General features: G+C 49.4%; 2 protein-coding genes and 1 pseudogene across 2 annotated transcripts; 2 read left to right on the top strand and 1 right to left on the bottom strand.

Annotated features, from left to right (window-relative positions):
- The first annotated feature begins 619 nt into the window (after window positions 1-619).
- LOC101657410 (olfactory receptor 1F12-like) lies at window positions 620-1564 on the top strand. Its single transcript, XM_004705943.1, has one exon. The coding sequence runs from the start codon at window positions 620-622 to the stop codon at window positions 1562-1564; it is 945 nt and encodes a 314-aa protein (XP_004706000.1).
- Window positions 1565-7453: 5889 nt separating this feature from the next.
- On the top strand, window positions 7454-8286 carry LOC101657105 (annotated as a pseudogene).
- A 4220-nt stretch (window positions 8287-12506) lies between these two features.
- Window positions 12507-22662, bottom strand: ZSCAN25 (zinc finger and SCAN domain containing 25). Its single transcript, XM_045283730.1, has 6 exons — window positions 22625-22662; window positions 19449-19867; window positions 17930-18131; window positions 17237-17328; window positions 15688-15814; window positions 12507-13964 (listed from the first exon to the last, which is right to left on the bottom strand). Exons 2-6 carry the CDS (start codon window positions 19836-19838, stop codon window positions 13117-13119), a joined length of 1659 nt encoding a protein of 552 aa, XP_045139665.1. The 5' UTR covers window positions 19839-19867; window positions 22625-22662; the 3' UTR covers window positions 12507-13116.
- Between the last annotated feature and the right edge of the window lie 304 nt (window positions 22663-22966).

Below are 22966 nucleotides of genomic sequence, written 5' to 3'. Positions count from 1 at the left end.
AAATACTCCACCGCACAGCCTCATTGCCAGGAACAAGGTGTCCCCGAGTCAGCCACAGTGTTGCTGGAGCACTCTTGAGCCCTGGACTCTCCGTGGGTAGGAGAACAAGTGGAGACAACTATCTGGAAGAGAAAGGGTGTGTGGAATACCAGCAGTACCTTCTAGTCCTACAATAGGTGTGGCACTGTGATCCCAGAATTCTGTATAGAAAGGGTCTGCAGCTGGCAGTGGTGGGGGGTGTGGGAGGAGAGTATGATAGAAATTTGGGGGCCTAAAAATGTTAAGGAATTCCCTTTTTGTTGCCACCAATGAGCACCTGGCCATTTTATCACGAGGTTTCTCTGAGAGACAGCAGATGGGTCTTGGAGGTTCAGTCATATGGGTCGTAAAATAGCTCAAACCCTTACTTTGGGCTTTACTATGGCCATAGTACTTACTAGCGGAAGCTTCGCCTTCCATAGGCTGAAAGTCTTCCTTGGGGTTGCACAAAAGGAATATCGTGTTGTGACCAGATGTGAGTGAAGGTGCTTTAAAAGCAAATGGAGGAGGCTTGGAAACCCACCCCACTCCCCTTTCTCTAGTCTGACTACTCTGGATCTCCCAGCAGGATCAGTCAACCATGGAAAGAGGAAACCATACAAGGGTGTCTGAGTTTATCCTCTTAGGCCTCTCCAGCGAGCCAGAGAAGCAGGGCCTGATCTTCTGGGTCTTCCTTGTCGTGTACCTGGTTGGAGCAGCGGGGAACTTGCTCATCATCCTGGCCATTGGCTTAGACTCCCATCTCCACACGCCCGTGTACTTCTTCCTCAGCAACCTCTCGCTGGTGGATTTCTGCTTCATCTCTTCCACAGTACCCAAGATGCTCTTGAACATCCAGATGCAGATGCAATCCATCTCTTACGGTGGCTGCCTAGCACAGATCTACTTCTGCATCTTATTTGCCAACATGGACAACTTCCTCCTGGCAGGAATGGCTTATGACCGTTACGTGGCCATCTGCCACCCCCTGCACTATTCCACCAGGATGAGCCTCCAAACGTGCGCGCTCATAGTGGGGAGCTCCTGGCTCGTGGCTAACTTCCACTCCCTGCTGCACACCCTCCTCATGGCCCGACTAGACTTCTGTGCGAACAATGTCATGCCTTACTTCTTCTGCGACCTTGTCCCCCTGCTCCAGCTGTCCTGTACCAACACCCAACTCAACCAGCTCATGATTCTGCTGGTGGGGGGCTTGATTGTCCTCATTCCTTTCCTTGGCATTCTCGTCTCCTATGTCCACATTGTGTCTGCTGTGCTCAAAGTCCCTTCTGCCAAGGGCAAGCAAAAGGCCTTTTCCACATGTGGCTCCCACCTCACTGTCGTCATTCTCTTCTATGGTACCATCACAGGGGTCTACCTGAGTCCCTCCTCTTCTCACTCAGCCAAGAAGGATTCCCTGGCGTCGGTCATGTACATGGTGGTGACACCCATGCTGAATCCCTTCATCTACTGCCTGAGGAACAAGGACATCAAGGGTGCTCTAAGGAAATTGTTCAGCCTGCAGGCTTTATCTCACAGGCTGTGACTCTGCCGAGTTTCCCCTCGGGTTAATGTGCTTGGAGAGGAAGGAGCCCCTTGGGACACACTCCACATCCAAGGGACCCGGGACCACACTCCACACTATTCTAAATGGTCAACGTGGCCAGGGAATTGCTCATTTCTAAAGGAAAGGGAATTAGCCAGTCTGAAACTTCCTGGTTCTTGCATAGCATCCTATGGAGAATAATGCACTCTCCCTTAAAGACATGTTATTGTTGTTGTTGTAAGGTACCATCGGGTAGGTTCTGGTTCATAGCAACCCAATGTACAACAGAACAAGGCACTGACCAGCCCTATGCCATCCTCTCAATAGTTGCTAAGTTTGGGCACCCCGTGTCACTCCGTCTTGTGAAGGCCCTCCTCTTAGTTACTGACCCTCTACTTTGTCACGTAGGGTGTTCTTCTCCAGGGTCTGGCATCTCCTGATCACATGACCCAAGTATATGAGATGAAATGTTGCCATCCTTGACTAGAAGGGGTATTCTGGTTGTATTTCTTGCAACAATTTGCTTGTTCTTCTGGAAATTCATGGTATGTTTAATATTGTTTGCCAACACTGGAATTCAAAGTTACCAATTAACTCTTCCTAGGATTTCTTCATGTTATCAACCTTTCACATACACATGAAACGACGGCAAAGACAATAGCTCGGGTCAGGCATACCTCAGTCTTCAAAGGGACATCGCTGCTTTGTAACGCTTCAGTGGCATTCTGAAGACGGCAAGCCACATAAACACATGGAAATGAGTTGTATCTCGAGCTCTTTTGGAGATGGTAGAAAAGAATATGCATTTTTTTAAAGTTTTTTTTAAGTGCATTTAGAAGAGTCTGTGATCTGTGCGTATAGCCTGTGCCAAAAAGATGCCCTCTGAGTGCCCCCACAGACCTTCAAAGTTCCCCAAATTCTTGACCATTACGCATCGAATCCCCAAGCTGGTGAACATTACTCCTACCCAGATAGGATCTCCACTACGCTCTATTTCACCATCTTCTGAGGTGAACCTATCTCTGGGAATAGGCTTGATAGTCCTCTTTGAAACTGCCTCACCCTTTGGTCTTGGATCCTGCTGGATAATTTCCTATAGCTATAGGTACGTGTATCACTATCCAAAAACAAAGCCCACTGCCAACTGAACTGATTCTGACTTACAGCTACCCTACATGGCGTTTTCAAGTCTATGAAGCTTGATGGGCACAGGCAGCCTAATCTTTCTCCTGAGGAGCAGCTCGTGAGTTTGAACTGTCAACCTTGTAGTTAGTCGCCCAACACCTAATCCACAGGGTCCCCGGGGTTCTTTTTGCATCACCACAAAAAATAACCACAGTGAATGTCTCATCATTGACTCAAACGAGCACCTAAGGCAGCCTCTCACTTTCCTACGTTTAAGAGTTCTTTCCCCACCGTGGCAAGAAGGGTCTTCCAGGCATATGATCGCAGCAGAAGGCTGAATCTACATTGGGTTCTCTGGGAATTAAAAAATAATGAAGGAAATTGACCACTACAACCTGTCTGAGTCTTCTTCTCCATGAGTTGGAGGAGACATCATAAAATGCCTCATAAAACTCACTGGAGACATTGTGTTTGGTTCCCTGACTAATTAGGATAATGTCCTAAGCTGCCAGAGACATTTGAAAGGGATGTGGCAGGAGAAAGAGTAGTACCCTGCTTCCCCGAAAATAAGACAGTGTCTTATATTTATTTTTGCTCCCAAAGATGCACTAGGTCTTATTTTCAGGGGATGTCTTATTTTTCCATGAAGAAGTATACAGTACACATTTATTGTTTATTGTTTTATTAAAAGAGACCTGATACTTCCTGTCTGCTCCGGCAGTGCTGTGGCCAACAGTGAGCTGCGCGGCAGCGCCCACCGCTATGGTCCAGAGTCCAGAGTTACGGTAGCTTCAGAGGGCCTTATTTGGGGGGGGGATGCCTTATATTTTAGCGAGAGGCAAAACTGTGAGTAGGTGTGATTTGGGGGGGATGTCTTACTTTCAGAGAAACGGGGTAAGTTGGAAGTCTTACCTGGCCTGTAGCCCAGGCTCCTCCAATAACTGAGCATTGACCATGGGACCCACCCACTTTATCAAATACACCCCTTCCCATGCTTTCCCAGCAGCCTCGCGTTTGCTCAAATATGTCCTTCATGAAGTCAGCCTTTAGTCTCCACAGTGAAACAAACAGAAAGCAAACACCCAGTCCCTCCTCTCTGGAATTTCATAGAACTTGAATTCTTTCACTGTCCTTCCTCCTCTTCTTTGCAGGAATCCAATATTCACCCCAAACTCTACCCTCACAGGAACGTTGGATCCTTCAAGTTTTATAAAAGGTCTTGTTCTTAGTAATACAATCCTCCGACTAAGCTATCACCGTGCCCAGTATCAAATACCCAATAAAAATATGCTGCTATCGCTGATGATGGTAGTGTGGTCGTGCTGGAGAAAAAACACCTATGGTCTTCATTCCCGTGGTCTCGACTTAGCCTATTACTTTGCGATCTCCCTGCCTCTGTCCAAGGAGAGCTACTTTCATCCAGTTGGGCATGGCTCAAGGAATTCATCGGCTCCTATAGTAATACAAACTTTTACTAGGCTGACCACAGCCCATTGGTGTAAGACAAATAGTTTTGCCTTAGTGAAGGAGTGTTACTGAAATTGTTGTCCGTACCTAACCCGCATTGTTTCTTAAACAGTGTTCTGTCACTTGTTTTCGAGGGTTTTATTCTAAAAAGTTTTTCTATATACGTGTAATCTCCTTTCCTCACTAGTATTTTAAATTCTATTCTGTTGGCTAGGTTACTAATATTATTAGAATTAGCAAATGTCCCACGGAGGCTACTTCTATTATTTCTCAAGAAGCTAACATGCTGCCTCTGAAGCGCACCATAGATCTGGGAAAGGATTTTGAGCTACGTCTTCGAATTGGGGAACAATTCATCTTAGGCAGGAACGTTTATGTCTCCCATCTACTATCGATTTTACTTTTCCTCCCTTGTTAGCCACTCATACAACTGTCCAGACCCGAGGGGGAAGGAGGCTGGAGGGGGGTTGGGCTCTGGGGCTTCACTGGCGTTTGCGGTCCTGTCTTCAAGCAGCACATTCTCTACAGCGAGCGGCACAGCTCAGCTCGACAAAGGAGATCACTGGTACTCTCCTGTTCAACCCCCATCGATGTGGTTCTGTCATGTTTTCACTGCCATCCTTCCTCCGCCCCTCTAGAATTTCCTGTCCCACCCCTCTCCCTGCCCCCAACCCCATCCCTGCCGCCTCAGAGTCTTCCAAGTCTTATCTTTTGATGTCAAACCACTTCTCTTGCGTTTTTCGTCATAATGGTGCCATTAAATATTTATCTGGATAAGATTGACTCACTTTGCTAAGCATAACGTTCTCTAGTTTTGCCCATGTCTGCGATATTTATGAGTGCTGTCCATTGGGTTTTTAATTGATGCATAATAGTCCATTGTATGAATGTACCAGTTTGTTTATCCATTCCTCTACAGTTGGAGTTTGGGGGTGTTTCTGTGTTTTTGATCTTATGGAATTTGCTGCAATAAACATAAGTGTGTATCTGCCAGGCCATGTTGTATCCTGTATTTCTTTAGGGTACATATTCAGTTGGTGGATTGCAGGATCATAAAGTTGTTGTACTTGCATTCGTGTAAGGAAGCGCCACACGGATTTCCATAGTGATTGTACAACTCTACAGTCCCATCGGCAAAGTGTTGTGTTCCCTTCTCTCCATATCGTTTTTTAATTTGCTAAAAGTATCCATGTGAGGTGGTGTCTCATTATTGCTTTCACTTGCATTTCTCTTATTGCTAATGAATTCAGATTTTTTCCCCCATAGTCGTTGGTCGCCTGGATGGACGTCTTCTTTGGTAAATTGTTTATTTCATGTCTTCTGCCCATTATTTGTTGGGTTATCTGTATTTTTCTATTAAGATGTTGTATTTTTCTAAAGATTTGGGGTAATTAGCACTTTATCTGATGTGTCATCACTAAACTATTTTTTCCCAATCTGTAGGTTCTCTTTGAACTCTTTTGATGGTCTCTTGATGGCACAAATGTTTTAGAAGGTCCCAGCCTTTTGTCTTCTATAGTGTGGATTTGTTTCATTATGTTTGGTAGTGTATTTATGCCTTGGATTAGGACCCTTAAGTTGCCTCTATTTTGTTGTTGTTGATGATGATGATGGTTATTATAGTTGCAGAATTTATATTTAGGTCATTGATCCATCTTGAGTTTACTTTGGTACAAGGTGTGAGGTACAGGTCCTATTTCATTCTTTGCCAGGTGAAGATCTAGTTTTTTCCAGCACCATTTATTGAAAAGGGTGTATATGTCATCCCCTATTGCATCTGTATGGCTACTTTGAATCATAGTTTAAAATCATTTCCTTATACCCACATTGTAGAGGAATGTATCCACGTTCTTTGCTAGGATAGTTTCATTTTTCTACATTTAGAGCCCTGATCCATTTGGCAATGTTTCTTGCTGTTGGTGTGAGGAATGAACCTACTTTTATCTTCTTCAAAATGGCTTGGTTATTCCAATACTTAATTTTTTCAGTCGCTCTCTGCTCTAGTGACTTGAGGTACCATCTCCATTAGAGGCTACATTTCTGTATATAAACCAAAAAACCAAATCCACTGCTTTACAATCAACTCTGGTTCATGATGGTAGTGCAGAACTGCTCCTTAGGGCTTTTGAGACTGTAAATCTTTATGGAAACAGCCAGCCTCACATTTCTGCTAAGCACAGGGTGATAGGTTTGAACCTCGACCCTTGGCAATGCTTTTTATTCTCTTCCACTGATGTGTTTATATCCTGTTCTATTGGCTTTTCCCGTCACTTATTATTCCCCGTTCCCTCCACCACACTTTAGTCCTGGCAGCAGGAACACTTACATGTGAAGACTGGAAAAATCTGGTGAGAAGATTTGCTCTCAGTGACAGACGACTTCTTCGTTCTACTTTTCCTGTCCCTAGAACACACTGAGGCCTTTCATTGGAGTCAGTAACATATTCCAGTGGTATAGACTGGGTTTTCCTCAAAATTTCAGAGAGAGTATAACACACAAATAGGTGTTGAAGGTAGGAGTCCCAGACACAGACTTCTACAAATTCCCCTTTTCCAATCTCTACCTAAATACTGATTTACCACCTTCTTAAGATGTGGGAAACTGAGGACCAGGAAGAGCGTGTAGGTGGACACATTCTTTAATCTCATATTTAAGAAGCCTGGGAGGCCAGGGCTCTGGGTAGAGACCTTCACACTTTAGAGATGAGTCCCATTCACCTTCCATAACTAAAATGAATCCCCACTATTACCCTCCCATAAGTTACCTCTTACAAGCATATGGCTGAGTGCTGTTTGGCCAGCAGCTTTATCTATAGGAGCAGACATGTTGCCACTGTTCTCCCTGCTCAGGAGACAGTCACTCCCTGAGATAGTTAAGGATTATTGTGCCAACCTGGCCGATGAACACATGTAGGGCCGAGGGATAATGGCTTGATGAACACAATTGAAGGGCCGAGGGATAAATGGCTCGGTGAGCCTTGCTTTTCTAGTTCTTGGGTCTCTTGCTTTGTGAGGGTCAGACCAGGGTGCAGCTGCCTTAGCCAGTTCCCTGGTTCAGCTGGCAAGGCTCACTTCCTGCAAGACATCCCCAAGGAGAAGCCGCATGGACCTACCCCGATGCAGCCCTGGGTGCTGGAGCAGCCGCAGACATATGGGCTAATGCTGGACCTACTGGGCTTGTTTTGAAGACCAGAGAGGTGGGAACTCATACCCCTGGCCTGGCTAAGCTTTACAAGAAGAAAAATTGACCCCGCTTGCCTGTGTAGCTTCATAGGACAGGATGGAGGCAGCGGAGGGGATGGTGCCAGCAAATACTGGTCCAGACGGCGAGGCCACAGGAGGTGTCTTAGCGCATTTGGAAAGGAGAGCAGACGCACACGTCTCACAAGCACCGGGAAGAGCCACCGAGAGCAGGGGCAGAGGACGGCACTCTGGAGGTCAAGGTCCAGAAGCGGAGAGTTCTGCGCGATCAGCTGTGGCCAAGGGGAAGCGCCGTCCAGACAGCATTGATGCCAATCTGGAACCTGACCAAGCACTGGAGACAAGTGAGCAAGATTTAGAGGCAAAACGGGAAAACCTGAAAGCCCTTCTGCAGGCATGCTGGTGGACAGGGCTCAGTGGGAAGCTCACCAGCATGGGGTCTGCATCTGCATCAACCCTGCCTTCAAGGGCACCTCCTGGAGGCCTGTTTTATGGACCTTGTCGTCCAGAAACCAGTTCCGATCCATCACCACTCAGTTCCGGCCTTCATCCCCCTCCAGGAGCTCGCTGCAAAATACTCAGACTGACACTCCGCACTTCCTCTTCCATCTCTGCTGCTTACTCCGGGAGCAAGTACCAGGCAGATCGGCTTCAGAGCGACTTTGCCTCCTTTCTGGACCCGTGCTGTCCTTCGCATACAAAGCGAAGCCTGCGGGCATGTCCTTTCCTTTCTGTGCTGGGCTGTTGTACAAGGACCTCACAGTAAGCCTCCCGACAGATGTCGCCGTGCCCTATCAAGGGACAGATGCACCGTCCACCTCACGGGAGGAACAGCAAGTCTCCCATGAGCATCTTTCAGACGGAGTCACTACAGGTGTTCGCTTCATTCACGCGAGAGCAGCTGGTCTCTTGAAAAGCTGGTTTCATTGAGAGCCTTTCAAAGTGGGAACGGCAGCACGGGGCTGGGATGTTTTCTTGATGTGCACTTATCCTTTATATAAAACTCTCTCTCATACATGCGTTTCTGTGGATTTGCTTCTCTAATGTACCCAGACTGACACACTCCCCTTAGCTGGCCCCAGCACTGGTGGTGTTACTGCTCCAACGAACTCCGGGCCCTCCAGGGTTAGCGTACGGCCCATTGTGTTACATATGTGGTTACCTGTAATTAGGGGGCGGGGGTGGGGGCTGCGTGCCCCAGGACCGTATAAGTTGATAAGAATACATTTTCTCTTTCCCCTGCTCGGATCTGGCTCCTGATGCCATGGTAAAGGCGAGGACCCCAAAACTTTTGTCGCTTGATTTCTTCCCTTCGATTACCCAACTGTCCCTTAGGACCATCGAATGTGGGGCTGGATCCCACAGTGAGTGTCAACAGGAAGGGAAAACATGAGAAACTGTTGGGGTTGCCACTTCCTGGTCTCTGGCCCCCTAGCTGTGTAGCTATGGCTGGTCTGTGTGGGGTGATGGCCACTGGAAACGATTTGCTCCTCTGAGGAAACCAAATTGCCTGTAAACCCTTCAGCTTCCTCACAGCCTCTTGCGTCCTCTTTCTTCTGACAGCTTAAATTCCCAACAGCCAACCTGGGGAAATTATTGCCTACTCTCAAAATCTTACTCTCCACATCAAAACAAAGTTTTGATTACTGGGGAGGAATTGTACTGGATGCTCTCTGCAGGTATATGCGCCATTGGGAAAATAACAAGAGGCAAGATAAAAATTTAAGTTGTAAGAGACCCAAGTTCATTTCTCTGGCGTGCAGAATGCTGCTCAATTACAACTGGGTGCTCAACAACTAGGGACCGTTGCCAGCTGCCCAAGCTCCGCAGGGGGAACTTGCTGTTGTGGACTTTTTTTCCTAAGGCAGTTTCACAAGATGAGTCCCTTTCCTTAAAGCAAACTGGTAGAAATCCAAACCTTTCATTAGGTGACTTATTTCATTCATCAGGCAGTTTATAGGGTGTCTTAATGACGTTATGGAGGTTGCAACTGCTGCACCCAGTGGCCCCACATAAGCATTCACTAAGGAAGATGGTTCTAGGGCTCGGTCCATTGGCACGTAGAGACTTGGTGGCAGGTGCCTGAAGAGGGACTTGTGCAGTGTTTCCTAATGTGGTGCAGCTAGAGCCAGGTTGCCTGCTTATGAAGCCCTGAGGTTGCTTATTATAGATGCCCAGTCTCCTATCCTGAGATTCTAGCTCAGTAGCGCCTGTGCCAGTTTGGAAAGTCTACATTGAACCTAAGTGCTCTCTAAAAACCCGTTTTTCAGAAAGTTAGATTGAGGTTTTGACCTGAAGTCCCAGTCCTTGGTTGAAATCCCTGTTCTCTCCTTCAATGGCTAGCTTGTCTAACTTGCTTCAGCCATGATCCTGAACCCAGAGAGCAATGGTTCTCACCAGAGTTGATGTTATCCACGAGGGGGCATCTGGTAATGTCTTGAGACCATGTTTGTCACATTAAGGGGCTGCTACTGGCCTACCTAGTAGGGAAGAGTCTGAGAATGCTGTCTAACACCAACCCTGCAAAAAACAGCCAGGGACAAAATGTCAATGGTGACACGGCTGAGACATCCTAGCAGAGTCCAAAAGGACCGGAGAAAAAAAGAGGATCGCTGACCTTGTATGGCAGAGCTGACCTGAAATCATCTAGTTGCACCTGGGAGCCTTGAGTTCATACGTTTAGAGAAACGTGGGAACGTAAACAACCGAATTCAGATGGGAGGAACTAGACAGGATGCACGTTCCTCATGAATACATTTCAAAGAAAAGGCTGGGAACTAGAGAAGAGACTTAGAAAACAAAGCAACACATTTCAAAGCATGGCTCTTATTTGGATCTTCACTTAAAAAAAGATTTTTCCTAAACATTAGTTGAGTATTTTGACACTAGTAAATTAGCTCTTTAAGTTCTGATGACAGCACTGTGATTGTTTTGTTGTTGGGTTTCGTTTCTAGGAGTACTTCCCTTTGGAGGCAGGTACTGCTAACTGAACAACACTATCTGGGATTTTCTTCAAAATATTTCAGTGAATGGCAAAAGGGAGGTAGAGCATGGAAAACAAGACTGGCCATGATGAACACATGAAGATTCACTTACGCTTGAAATTTTCTAGTAAAAACTGAAAGGAAAATATACTTAAAAACAATGAAGTATCTGTTGGCATTTTAATAACTATCAAAAATAGCCTATTATAATTCCACAGAAAATTTTCCCAAATGTTTCTTGAGAAATTACTCATAAGCCTTCACCTCAAATGAGATAAGGGAAGAAGAGGCCAAGAAAGACATCTTCCTGAGGCTTCTCTCAAGAATTCCAACGGGCTGAAAACTGACCTGTCTGACTAAACCGAGGGCCAAAGTTCTTGTTGTAAGGTGCCACCAAGGCTGTTCTGACCCATAGCGACCCATGCACAGAACCCAACCGTGCCCAGTCCTGCGCCACCCTCACAGTTGGTCCTATGCTTGAGCCCATTATTGCAGCCACCGTGCCAACCCATCTTGAGGGACTTCTTCTTCGTGGCTGCCCCTCTACTTTACCAAGCATGATGTCCAGAGAATCTGCTATGAAAACCCAGAAAGATAGCCAAACTAGTTATGAGCAACTCCCAGCCCATGACCGCCACACGCATCCCCAGCACCTAGCTTTGGACGATGGACTACGTCAGAGAAGAAAAATCAGGCCCAACTTCTAGGTGGCGGGGCTTGCTTGGCTTGTAGGGAGAGCAGGAAGAGAAAGGGGGACAGTTTGGTATATGGGCCTTCTCATTAGTGAGGGGTGGCAGAACCCTGTGTGCATGTCTCAGATATGCTCAGCCTGGTGCGGGGAGCTGACGATGAAACAACACGGCAGCTGCCAGAGCAGGTGAGGGGAATCAGGTGTTTCTAAGTGGATTGAGTGATACAACTACAGGTTAAAGTCAAGACGTTCTCTTATTTACAATGACAAATGGAAAAATAGCTCAGAGGACAGACCACGAGGCACCGTGAGACGAGTAACATCTTGCAAACAGAGTAGTGTCAAAGACGGACAAACGAGTTTGCTAGCAGCCAGTGTTCAAAGGCACGGCAAGACCAGGAAGGTGCATTCCACAGGCGTTGGGCAGTTCCCTTGATTTTTTTTTTTTTTGAGAAATGTATTTTTTTCTAAAATGATCGCACACATTTGTTTTCTTCTGGAATTGGCACTTCTGCAAAATGGGCGGCAACCAAGTCCTCCTGGTGAGTCCCAGAGGAGGGTGTGGCTGCACCCAACACATCATTCGGCAACCAGGGTACACAGCAAATGCATTTCAGGCAAGAAGCTGACATAAGCAAGAATACGGACTCAGCGCCCAGAGGATTCCTGGGATCGTACACAGTTTTGACCTTGGGTGGTTCTGAAGAACAAGAACATTCACTAAAACATAATTACCCTCAGATCAGGAATTCCGCCTACCACCCCCCAGCCCCCACTTCTACTTTGTTCACTGCTATATCACGCACTTCTAAGAGTAAGGGCTCAACATATACACTGAACATGTTTTTAGGAACTGAATATGTGTAATACATTGAAAATACCAAGAAAGGCATTTTATACACTGTGAAGTATTATCAAATATAGGATACTGGTATTAATGCATCTTTTTCAGATAAATCTTCTTAAAGAACTAGATGTTTTTCAAAAATGCTCATGTTTATCCAGAGGACAATGGCAAAATATTCATTTCCTAATAATTGGTGTGTAGAGCTACTATAAGAAAAACCCAACCCCCAACTTCCGGCCCTTCGGTTTATTGCGGCTTCCCGGCACCTTTTGGGGCAGGGTAGAAGGGCCTCTGTGAGTTTCCGACACAGAAACTCTTAGCGAGTGTAGAAAGCCCTTTCTCTCTCGGAGTGGCTGCTGGTTTCCAACCGCTAGCCAGGTAAAGAAACCGTGGACTGCGGGAGTCTTACAGAGGAGAGCAGAACGTCACAGGGACCAAGGGGCCTGAACACGAAGACACGCGTGACTGATTACAAAGAGCTCCGAGCAGTAAGGCCAAGCTCCAGCACACGGGCAGAGGGCAGGCAGTCAGGGTGGGAAGCGGAGCACAAGACATACACAACTTCATAGCACAAGAAGCAGATACGCCCTCACACAGTGCTCACCACAGCGGGATTTAGAATACTGTGTGTTAGTAACCATTTCATGTTTATTTCCACTGCGAATCACGAGAACACCTCTCTCGCCTCTCTCATCCACCACTGTATTAACAGCGGGAACACAGGGACACAGTAAGTGTTCAATGAACAGCCATTAATGAACAAAGCTGGGGGAGATGTGGAGGCGGGGGCAGAGTCTGAGTAATCTCACTGGCACGATACAGCCCTCAGGAAAACTGAGGCGCAAGATGCTAACCTGTGGCGAAATGCTGCCTTTCCCACCAGCCCTCCTCAGCAGACGAGAACACCCCACTGAAGGAGGAAAACTCCAACCTGAACTGCAGCCCAGGAGGTGGTTCCCCCAAGACACAATGTGCGCAGTGTGAGCACCACTTGGGAACAAGACTCGAGAAGCTTCGCTCTCCAGAAGCTTGAAATGAGCAGAACCTTGTCTCTTTCCCCCCGACTTCTGAAGACGGGTCGGGGCGCCTTTCTGCACCTCATCCCTCCTGCCACAGGCTTTCTTGGGAGTGACGAGGAAGGACATCTACTTCCAACCCGGTTTCCCTCCACTTGATGGTTCTGGACGGCCCAGCCTTCTCCAGCACCTTCTCCAAGCAGGACGACCATGAAAGCAGCTTCAGTAGGGGGCCTTCACGGGGCCCGGGGGTTCTTGGCGGTGCTGGGTTTTCTGGTGGCGGTTGAGGATGGACCTCTGGTTAAAGCTTCTCCCGCAGGCGGGGCAGTGGTAGGGCTTCTCTCCTGTGTGGATCCTCTGGTGCCTGACCAGCCGCTCCCCTTTGCTGAAGCGTTTCCCACATACCTGGCACCCGTACGGCTTCTCCCCAGTGTGGGCTCGCCGGTGCACCGCAAGGTTGGCATTCCTGCTGAAGCTCTTGCCGCACTCACAGGTATAGGGCTTCTCCCCGGTGTGAGTCCTCCGGTGCACCTGGAGGTGCTGCCTTCGACTGAAGCTTTTCCAGCAGTCAGTGCACTTGTAGGGCTTCTCGCCTGTGTGGCTTCTCTGGTGGACCTCCAGGTGGTGTCTCTGGCTGAAGGTCTTCCAACACTCACTGCAGACATAAGGCCTCTTTCCCAAGTGGGTTCTCTGGTGCTTCATGAGGTACTCTCTCAGAGTAAAGCCCTTCCCACACTCCACGCAGCCAAAGGATTTCTCCTCCTCATGGGTTCGCTGGTGTCGGACCAGATTGGAGCTCCGACTGAAGCCTTTCCCACATTCGGGACACTGAAAAGGCTTCCAGAAGGGACTGTGAGTCTTGAGGTCATCGGGCAGGGGCATGACACCATGCTGGGGAGCAGGAAGTCCTGGCAGGTGTCCCAAAGAACTACTGGGTTCCTGGTCACAGGTCCTTCCAAACTCAGGGCTCTGGAGAACAGCGTCCTCAAACCTCTCTGACGTCAATCCAGCAAGTGACCCTTTCAAGTCTTCCTGCTGGGTTTTGGCCTCTTTCTCCTTGCTCCCAATGCCTACAGGAAGAGAGGAGATATTGACGGGCTCTGTAACAGCTGTGAAAGCAAATCTGCCCTCAGATCTGAGAGCCTGGCTTCTAGAGCACCCATGACCAGCTCCTGCTCTTTGATCCTTGGACCAACCTTAATAAATACCTTAAACTTGGACTTTCCTCTACTTCCATCTCCCTATCTTTTTACACAGTAGCCTGTCAAGTTTTGATATAATTAACTTCTTACTAATTCAGACTTTGGCTTTTGTCAACGCATAACTCATGCCCTCCAAGAAACACCCTCTGGTTATTCTCTGACCCCAGTGCTCTCTGCAGAACTTAAGGACTTGGCGAGCACGTTCTTTAGTCTGTGCTTGCTGATAAGCAACCTTGTGAGGAGTGCTAAGGGGCAGGCCACATCCCCCTGGCTAAGGATAGATCTGTCCGCAGTGCTGAACCACTCGCTGTACCTCTTGTTCTCCTAACACTGTCTCAGCTGTCTACCCCTGTTCACAGTGCTCCCTCTGCCTGACACACTGACCCATCTGAGTGTCCCAGAAGCCTAGCACGGGGTCTGGTTCAGGACAGATACTTATTAACTCCTGGATGAATGAATGAACCCAGTCCACCTTGGGAAGTTCTTATACCTACGTTAGTCTGTGAGGTCTAAAATGGCCACACATAATGACATGGAAATGCCCCAACTCGTTCAGTCCTCACTCAGTGCACTCTCATACTCTCACTAAATTCAGAGAACAATTGTTTTCAGGGCATGGGAAGAAAGGAAGGAAACAAGGAAGAAAGGTACTAGTAAGCACAGAGGGCAAAAACAAAACAAAACCCAAAGTCACTACATCCACACCAACTCAGACTCATAGTGACCCTACAGGCCAGGGTAGAGCTGCCTCTGTGGGTTTCTGAGACTGTCACTCTTTATAGAAGGAGAAAGCCCCATCTTTCTCCCAAGGAGCAGCTCATGGTTTCAAACTGCTGACGTTAAGGTTAGACACCACCAGAGCCCCAAAACCCAAGTCCCTTTCCCATACCCTGCCCCTCCTGATCACTCCACCCTGCCCTGGAGGGTAACACCCTCTTTTGCTTGGCAAAGTCCTGCTTTGTCTGTCTTGTGCTTCATGTATGTGATCCTTATTGTATCTGCTCAACACTAACTACAGTGGTGAGATTCATTCGCGTTGGGATGTAGGCTGCCCTTCGAGTTGATGTGTAGAATACCACTATAAGAGGTCAGCGCCGTCTAATTGTTAATTTGAGGCTCATTCTGATATCCGAGTGTCCCGTCCACATCTTGTTCTGATGATTGCATGTACATTCATCCTGTCCACTTCCCTGTGCGGCAGAATGCAACTAACAGTACCTGCAGGTAGCGGGCACTCTAATGGACACCTGTAGAATGATTAAAATCAGACGAAATATCTTTTACATTTTGCTCTTGCTCTCAAGTACCGTTCAATCATGGACACAAAGTAGCTATCTGACCAACACAATTGGTGATAGCCAGAACTGCTTCATGCTTTCTTGCTGCTGCCTGGCTCCTCCCTTGATGAAGAGATGCATCTAGTCATCTCTTCACATCCCTTGGTCCACGAGTCATCTTATGGGCCCATTTACCCCTCTGCCCACGAAGTCCCTTTTCTTTGTCAGGTCCACGCTGTAACGTCTCTACGCTAGGGCCAGAACCCTGACCTGTACTTCTTCAGAGCTCACTCATCAAGGAGCAACAGTCTTACCTGGAGATGACACCCCACAGTCCTCTGGTTCCACATACTCTCCGAAGCAGTCTATCTGGGCCGGGGTCACGTGCCTCCATTCTTCTTCAGGGAAGGCCAGAGCCATATCTTTGAACGGCCCCAAGGCCTGAAACAAAGAAAATGCTATGGACAGAGAAATGACCCTAAGCCGGACCATGGGGAGACCATGTGGGACAATGGTGGAGGGTTGGGGCAGCCCGTCTTCTGCAGCCTGGGAAGGAGAACTGCCTACCTCTAAGCATTTCACGGGAGAAGAAATCAACTTATTCAAGTCACAGTAACTTCAGATTTCTGCTGCAGCCACTGGGCTTGGACCTTAACAACCACAGCAACTGATTTTATCATCCCCACACAATCCTCAAGCTTGAGGGAGCCAGGAAGGTGCTACGCACCCCCTCACCGAGCTCTGACTTCCACTCTGGAGTTTGGCAGTTCTGTCCTCAGGACAACGCCCGCCCGGGTTAGACTGCATTCCCTCCCTCTCGTTCACAGCACCACGAATAGGAGTGGCTGTGGGAGGAGAGGGAAGGGTCTGCCGCCTGAAAGGAAGCTTGGGGTAATTCTCCATCTCCTCCAACCACGTCCTTGGGAAACAGGAGTAGAGCATGAGATTGGCAGGGCAGCATGTCCCTCAGCTGCATTAGCTCGACCAGACTGGCCTCACTTTCCCCGCTGCCTAACTGCACTTTTTCTCCGTCAAGGGATTCTTTCAAGATCCGTCTCTTTCAGAATGGGCATTAGTTGGTAATCCATGGGCACCAACTCTTAGATTATCCCCAAAAGAACCTCTCTCCCCCAGTAACATGGTCAGCACCTCATGCAAGAGATTTCAACTGGCATGAGTGCCCTGTCCATGCTCCAGCTGTTTCCCTTTGGGCAGGTCCACAAAACTCCTAGTGTGGCCGGAGGACAGGCTGGAGCGTAGGCTGTGCGCAGGCTGCCTGGGCACCTCCAGCCCTGGGTCAGCTCCCTCTCTCCTGACACTGGGGAGGGAGGGGGCCCAGAGCAGCAGCAGGAGCATCTATAAAGGGCATTCACAAAGGGTTCCTTATCTCCTGGACAACCACCACGCCTAGATCAGTGGTTCCCAAAGTGGGCGGTACCACCACCACTGGGACGGGGTGCTAGAACGATCCAGGGGGAGCTGCAAAAGCAGATTTCTACACTTAAACCAGAGTGCATGAGCCTTTCATTGCTACTGGGGGGTGCTCTTTTTTTTTTTTTTTCCCTGAAGAGGGGCAGTAGGCCAAGTAAGTTGAGGAAAGTATGGCCTAGATCATGGCCACGGGACCTGGACCAACACCTTCCTCCTTACAATTGTCAGAGCGACATCCGTGACTGGAAGAGTGGCGTCCGGGCCAGCTAGAGCGCTCACTGGGAAGAGGAGAGGATGAAGCTGCCGTGGCTGTCAGGCTAGAAGGCAGCGAAACAATGTGCGGGGAGCTCTGTTGAGAGACTCGGGGACGAGGAATTTCATGCAAAGCCGCCTGATGAGCTCCGGAGGAGCAGGGTCACAGCGACAGCATACCTGGGAGCCGGCGGTGAGAAACCCAGCTGCCATCCCGGGGTCTCGGGGGTTCACCGAGGGGAGGCCGGGACCAGCCTGAAGAAGAGGCAGAGCTGAGTGGGAGAAAAACGAATGGGACGGATGAGTGTGGTTTCAACAGTGCCTGCTGCCTGACACACAGACTCTCGGAACCACAGGGAGGGGAGGCCCCTGAGGACAATCGTGTGGGTTTCACACTTTCCACTACACGGGATCCAGGCCTACCCACCTTCTCCTCAGATGGGAGACGGGCCCAAGCCATTAGGTGCTGGCCCTTCCAGGCTGTGCTTCCCCACATCATCTTCTGCGAAGAACCCCTCTGAGATTCAGTAACAACGTCAGTTTACTCTGAGACAGACGGCTCACGTGCTTACTTACAACCACAACCACAAAGCCTTTCATGGATCAGCTGCATATTTCCTGCGGGTTTCTCCACGGGCCAAGGGGCAGGGTGAAGAGAAGAGAGCACACTCTCAAACAGCCCCGCCAGGAATCGGAGTCATGGGAGAGAGAACCCCCACACACCCCGTTTCCTACTGAGGCTGAGAAAATCGCCAGAAAAGCTCAGAACTGTAACTTCCAAACTATGGATCAATTGCTGGGTTTCTAATGTGAGTGGGGGAGGGGGCTGGCATGCTCTCCTGTGCCCAACTCCTCGACTGTTGTGCAACTTACCCTGCTCCTGGAAAGCCTGTGGCCCGTCTCTAGGGTCCCGAGTGAGCTGCTCCTCGGTGCTTTGATGGAGGCCGGGAACTCCTTCCCTAGGGGGCAGTCCCCACTCAGGCTTGACCTCCACTGGCCCCAGGTGGACACTTGGTTCCCAAGGGCTTCTGCAAAGGGCTGTCTCCTCCTGCTCTCCCTGCACATGGCATGGAACCTAAAGACAGTTCCCAACACCTATTAGAATGAGGCCTGGGGAAGCCTGGATGAAGGATGTTGAATTATAACCTAAGGAGAGAGCCAAGAAAATCACCACTCCAGCTGCAGGGGAGAAGAAGGCAATTGGTTCAGCCCTCCCCCTGGACATCCGTGAGGAGGTATCTAAGAAGCTAAGCTCTCCTTATCAAGCTACACACAGCTTTTATCTGCCTGTACCCTTTTATGAGGGTCCCTTCTGTCCCTCTGGATTCTGGTTAAATTCCATGAGTACTATCACCCCCCAACCCAAACCCACTGCCCCAGTGTCAATTCCGGCTCATAAGTCACCCTATCGCACAGGGTGGAGCTGCCCTGTGCTTTCCAGACTGTCACTCTCTAGGGCAGCTGAAAACCTCGTCTTTCTCCCTTGGAGAGGCTGGTGGTCTCAAACTGCTGACACTGCAATTAGCAGCCCGACGTGTAACCACTACGCCACCGGGGTTCCAGAATATCACCGACAGCCCAAACAGCTTGTGAAGGAGAACTTCGGAGCAATGTTTAGAACTTCAGCAAAATTCAGGACTACTGAGGGGCAAAAACAAACCCAGTTACAGAAGCTGACAGTGAAAGGCACAAAGCCAGACTTTCTCACGGGATATCCCTCCTGAAGAAAAAGTGCTCTACAAACAGCCAGGACATCAGGAGGGGCTGACACACGGAAGCACAAACCTTTCCGGTCTGCTTTGAAGCTCCCGAGATGGGAATTTTGGCCAGTTCCCTCAGGCTCGGGTAGGAAGTTGAGGTACTGCCATGGAAAAGGTGGGGCTAAACTAAAAATGGCTGTTTCTTGCAAGCCATGCATTAACATTTCCCCCGCTCTTGTCTCAGCCAGTAGAGGACCGTGAGCAACTCGGACATGTCTGTGGGCCAAGCGGCGACGTGGTGTTAGCAGAACACCATCATCCGATGGAGCAGACCTCCCAGCACTGGACAGAGCAGGGACGTCTCCAGTGAGACACTGATCCTGATCCTGATCGTGTGTATCTCTTCCCAAAGAGGAAGGAGTTGCTGAAGGACTTTGAAAGCAATCAAGCCAGCCTTCCTGGGACTGGGGCTCTGGCTAACCAGAGCCTTGCATCTTCCCCGCCCCTGGCATCTTCCTTGGGCGTGGTTCTCTGGGTGGAAATCTCTACCAAGCTCTGATAATGTTCCTCAGAGCAGAGGAGAAAGACGCTATGCCTCTTCGACTCCCAGGGCCTCATCAAAGCTTGCGATTCTTGAACACTCCCCGTCCCACACCATCAAGACAAAAGCCTGATACCCCCTTCTCACCCACCGCCTTGGCCTCCAGTGCTCTCTCCGTCATGTCTTCCATCATGGCCACCAAGGCCTTGCTGCTCTCGGGGCAGTGCTCCCGTATCCAGGCGTAGAACTCTGGGGGCAGGATGGTCAGGAACTGTTCCAGCACCAGCAGCTCCAGAATCTGCTCCTTGGTGTGCAGCTCGGGCCTCAGCCACTGGCGGCACAGTTCCTGGAGCTCCCGGAGGGCTTCCTGGGGGCCAGCAGCCTCCTGGTAGCGAAACTGCCGAAACTTCAGCCGGAAAGTCTCGGGGCTCAAGTCCTCCCTTCCCTTTCCCCACGGCAGCTCTTTCTCCAGCTTCACCACGGGAGCACTGCTCACGTGCTGCTGAGGTTCTTCCGCCATCCCGGGCCGCTCTTTGAGCATCTTCACACTCCCTCCCAGAAGATGAGGCTCTGCGGGGAGAACAGGACAATGAGAGCAGCCCAACTGACCCTGCTGAGAACTCGAGACCCACGCAAGGGCCCTCTCCCCAGCTCCGTCTCGACATCGGTGCATATTCTGCTGGAGAAGGTGGCAAGTGCCTTCGGCGAGTCACTAAGAACTGAACACCCATCCAATAATTCACACCAGTGGGCACTGCTAGGCACCTCTTTGGTGAAAGATGAAGTAAGTGTCTAGGATTTAGCCTATACTCACAAATAGTTTGAGGGTCGCATTGAAGAGGCAACCCAATGATTAGAGAATCATGGAAGATGCCTTATAATTAGGTTCGTCACCAAGGCCCAGTTCTAAAATGAAAGGAAATAGAAACGAGAAGTATTATGAAGGGGCTTCGAAACACCAATGGGAAAATGCCATTATCTTTTCATTCTGGTTGTCCACGAACTTTCTGAAGCCGCTTCACAGGACGAAAGAGGGCAGGCAAGGGGCAAGCATGCTCTCTTGAAACAAACGCTGTAATGTCACCGACAGAAACAAACAAATGTATGCAGACAAACAAAACTATAGAGGGGCTGTTTCTAGAAAGGAAGCAGCAGGGTGTGCTCCTAGAGGGGAAGACAGACCTCAGGAAGGCTTCCCCAAACAGATGACACCGAGGGCAGAGGAATGAGAATTCGAGAGCCATTCCAAGAGCATTCCAGGAAAAACCATCAGGACAGAGTCTCCAGAGAGGAAGAGGAGAAGCAGACAGCAACCAGACTGTCCCGGGATGGACTATTCCTTCGTATTTCGCTGGGATGCTATGGTTTCACACAGGTCATTCTGCGTGGACAAGTAATAGATCGGAGGAGGCAGGCAGAGCAGCAGCATTCACAGCGGTCTGAGCAGGAGCCCGGGGGTGTAGCGGGTCACGAGTGGAGCTGCTACCACAGAGTCAGCAAGTCACCAGCCGCTCCGTGGGAGAAACACGAGACTTTCTACTCCTGTGAAGGGTTAGTCTCGGAAACCCACAGAGGCGGTTCTGCCCCGTCCTGTCCTGCAGGGTCGCTATGAATCAGAATTGACTTGAAGGCAGTGAGTGAGTGCAGCAGGGCATGAGAGGGACTTCGAAGCAGAGAGTCCAGGCGTATTCAACAAGTGGAAGCAACAGATCTCAAGAAAACCACAGAGCTGCTGACCACAGGGGAAGGAGAAAGAATGTTTGCTTAGGGGGCCTTGGGTTTATTTTAATGGTGGTGGAACAATTTGAAGAGGGGTATTAATAGTGGTTGTACAAGATGAAGAGTATATAATCAATGGCACTGGATTATACATGTAGAAGTTGTTGGACTGGGAGAATATTTTGTTTTGTATATTTTTGCCAAAACTGAGAAATAAAATTGCACGAGTAACAGTGAGTACACGGAAGAAGAAAATGTTCGAAAATGGATGGTGGGAAAGATTGTACAACTCTTTTTGATATGACTGAACTATCGAATTGTATGATACACGTAAGAAGTGCCAATAAAACTGTTAAAACAAGTAAAGGAGTAATAGAAATAGTGTACATACTCAAGTATAAGCCAACCCGATTATCAGCCGAAGCACCTAATTTTACATAAACTGCATGAAAAATGTGCTGAAAAACTCGGCTTATACATGAGTATATACAGTACGATTAAATTTTTTCCTTTAAAAACCATAGAGCAATATATATAACATCACCTGGTAATTACAACCTTACTATACTAGACAAAAAGACCTAGAACTTCACAGGCTTTCCAAATGTTTCCCTTCAGAAAGCTTGTGAGCATACTCTCATCAACTCTGGTGAGTCCAAAGCAAATCAAAATTGAAGGATGTTCAAATAAAGAAATTACTGTTTATTTTTTAACATGTATGTATTTTTTCTATGTATTTATTCCAGGATGGGTAAATCTACAGAGACAGTCACTGGGTGCACGGTTCTCTGGGGTGGGGAGTGGGGGGATGGTAGGGAAGGGGGGGGGTTGAAATAGAAAGCTAGTAATGATGAGCCCAAGAATGAAGAGAATGTTCTAAAACGGATTGTGGGGATGGCGCTGTGGCTGAACAGTTGAATTGTACGCTGTGTGGACGAGATGCCAGTAAAACTGTCAAACCAACAGAAATGACAGGGAAGGTGGAAAAGGGTCCGGACTGACTGGCCAATGTCTGCCTCTCAAAATAAAACGTGTAGATCAGAGGCACGGCGGATCAAAAGAGAGTCCTCAAGAGAAAAAGCCTGCCTTGGGCTAGGGGCCCGATACACTCTGCCTTCGCTGGAGGGAGGAGGAGGTGGACTGAGGGGGCAGTTTGGGGATCGGAAATAGACGAGAGCCATCACCCGGGCCGAAGGTGCGCAGAACGAATGCGGGAGGCACCCAGCCCAAGCCTGTTCAATCTTCTATTGGGCGCTGTGTGTTTATTTATCAACCCCTTTTAAGCCTATTGTACACGTTCGGTCTAATCGTTTGCTCCGCTGCAGCAACTTGAGGTTTCGCACGGGCCTTTGTCGCTCAGCTAGCCCGCCGACCGCACTGCGCGCACTGCAGTGAAACGTTCCAAGGCGCGTTCCGGCGACCAGACTCCCCGCGGGCACGTAGGGTCTTCATCCAGCTTTACATCGCTGGCACTTGGCAAACAGAAGCTGCTGCCCAGGCTGGCTCTAAAAAGACCACTGTCGCCTTCCCGCGAGTGCCGCCGCGGGGCCGCAGTGCCCAGGCTCCCAGGGAAGCCCGCGCGGGCCGGGGGAGTACGCACCGCCCTACCTGAGCCCACGGCGGCGCGGCCCTCGCCGCCCGCAGAAGCCTCGCAGCTCGGCCCCGTCGCCCTCGCCACCTCCGTCCCTCGCGGCTGCCCGGACCCAGCGCTCACCAGCGGCCAGCGAGCGGCAGCGCGGACGGCAGTGCCCTCCGCGAACCGGAAACGGTCCTACGGCGCTGTCAGAAGGGTTGTGAGGAAAGGCATCCGCTTCCGGTTCCTCTCTAGGAAGACCGGAGGTCGGCGCGTCTCGTTGCTCGCTGCTCCCTGGGGGCGTCGTGGTGATGGGTTGGGCTGCTAATGTCAAGGTCAGGAGTTCGAAACCACTAGGTTGTCCAAGAGAAAGAAGC

Source organism: Echinops telfairi, unplaced genomic scaffold, assembly GCF_000313985.2.
Source record: "Echinops telfairi isolate 266 unplaced genomic scaffold, ASM31398v2 ScPeMD7_5;HRSCAF=22, whole genome shotgun sequence".
Taxonomy (NCBI): domain Eukaryota; kingdom Metazoa; phylum Chordata; class Mammalia; order Afrosoricida; family Tenrecidae; genus Echinops; species Echinops telfairi.
The sequence above is the reverse complement of the archived record's forward strand: the minus strand, read 5'-3'. Positions and strand labels throughout refer to the sequence as shown.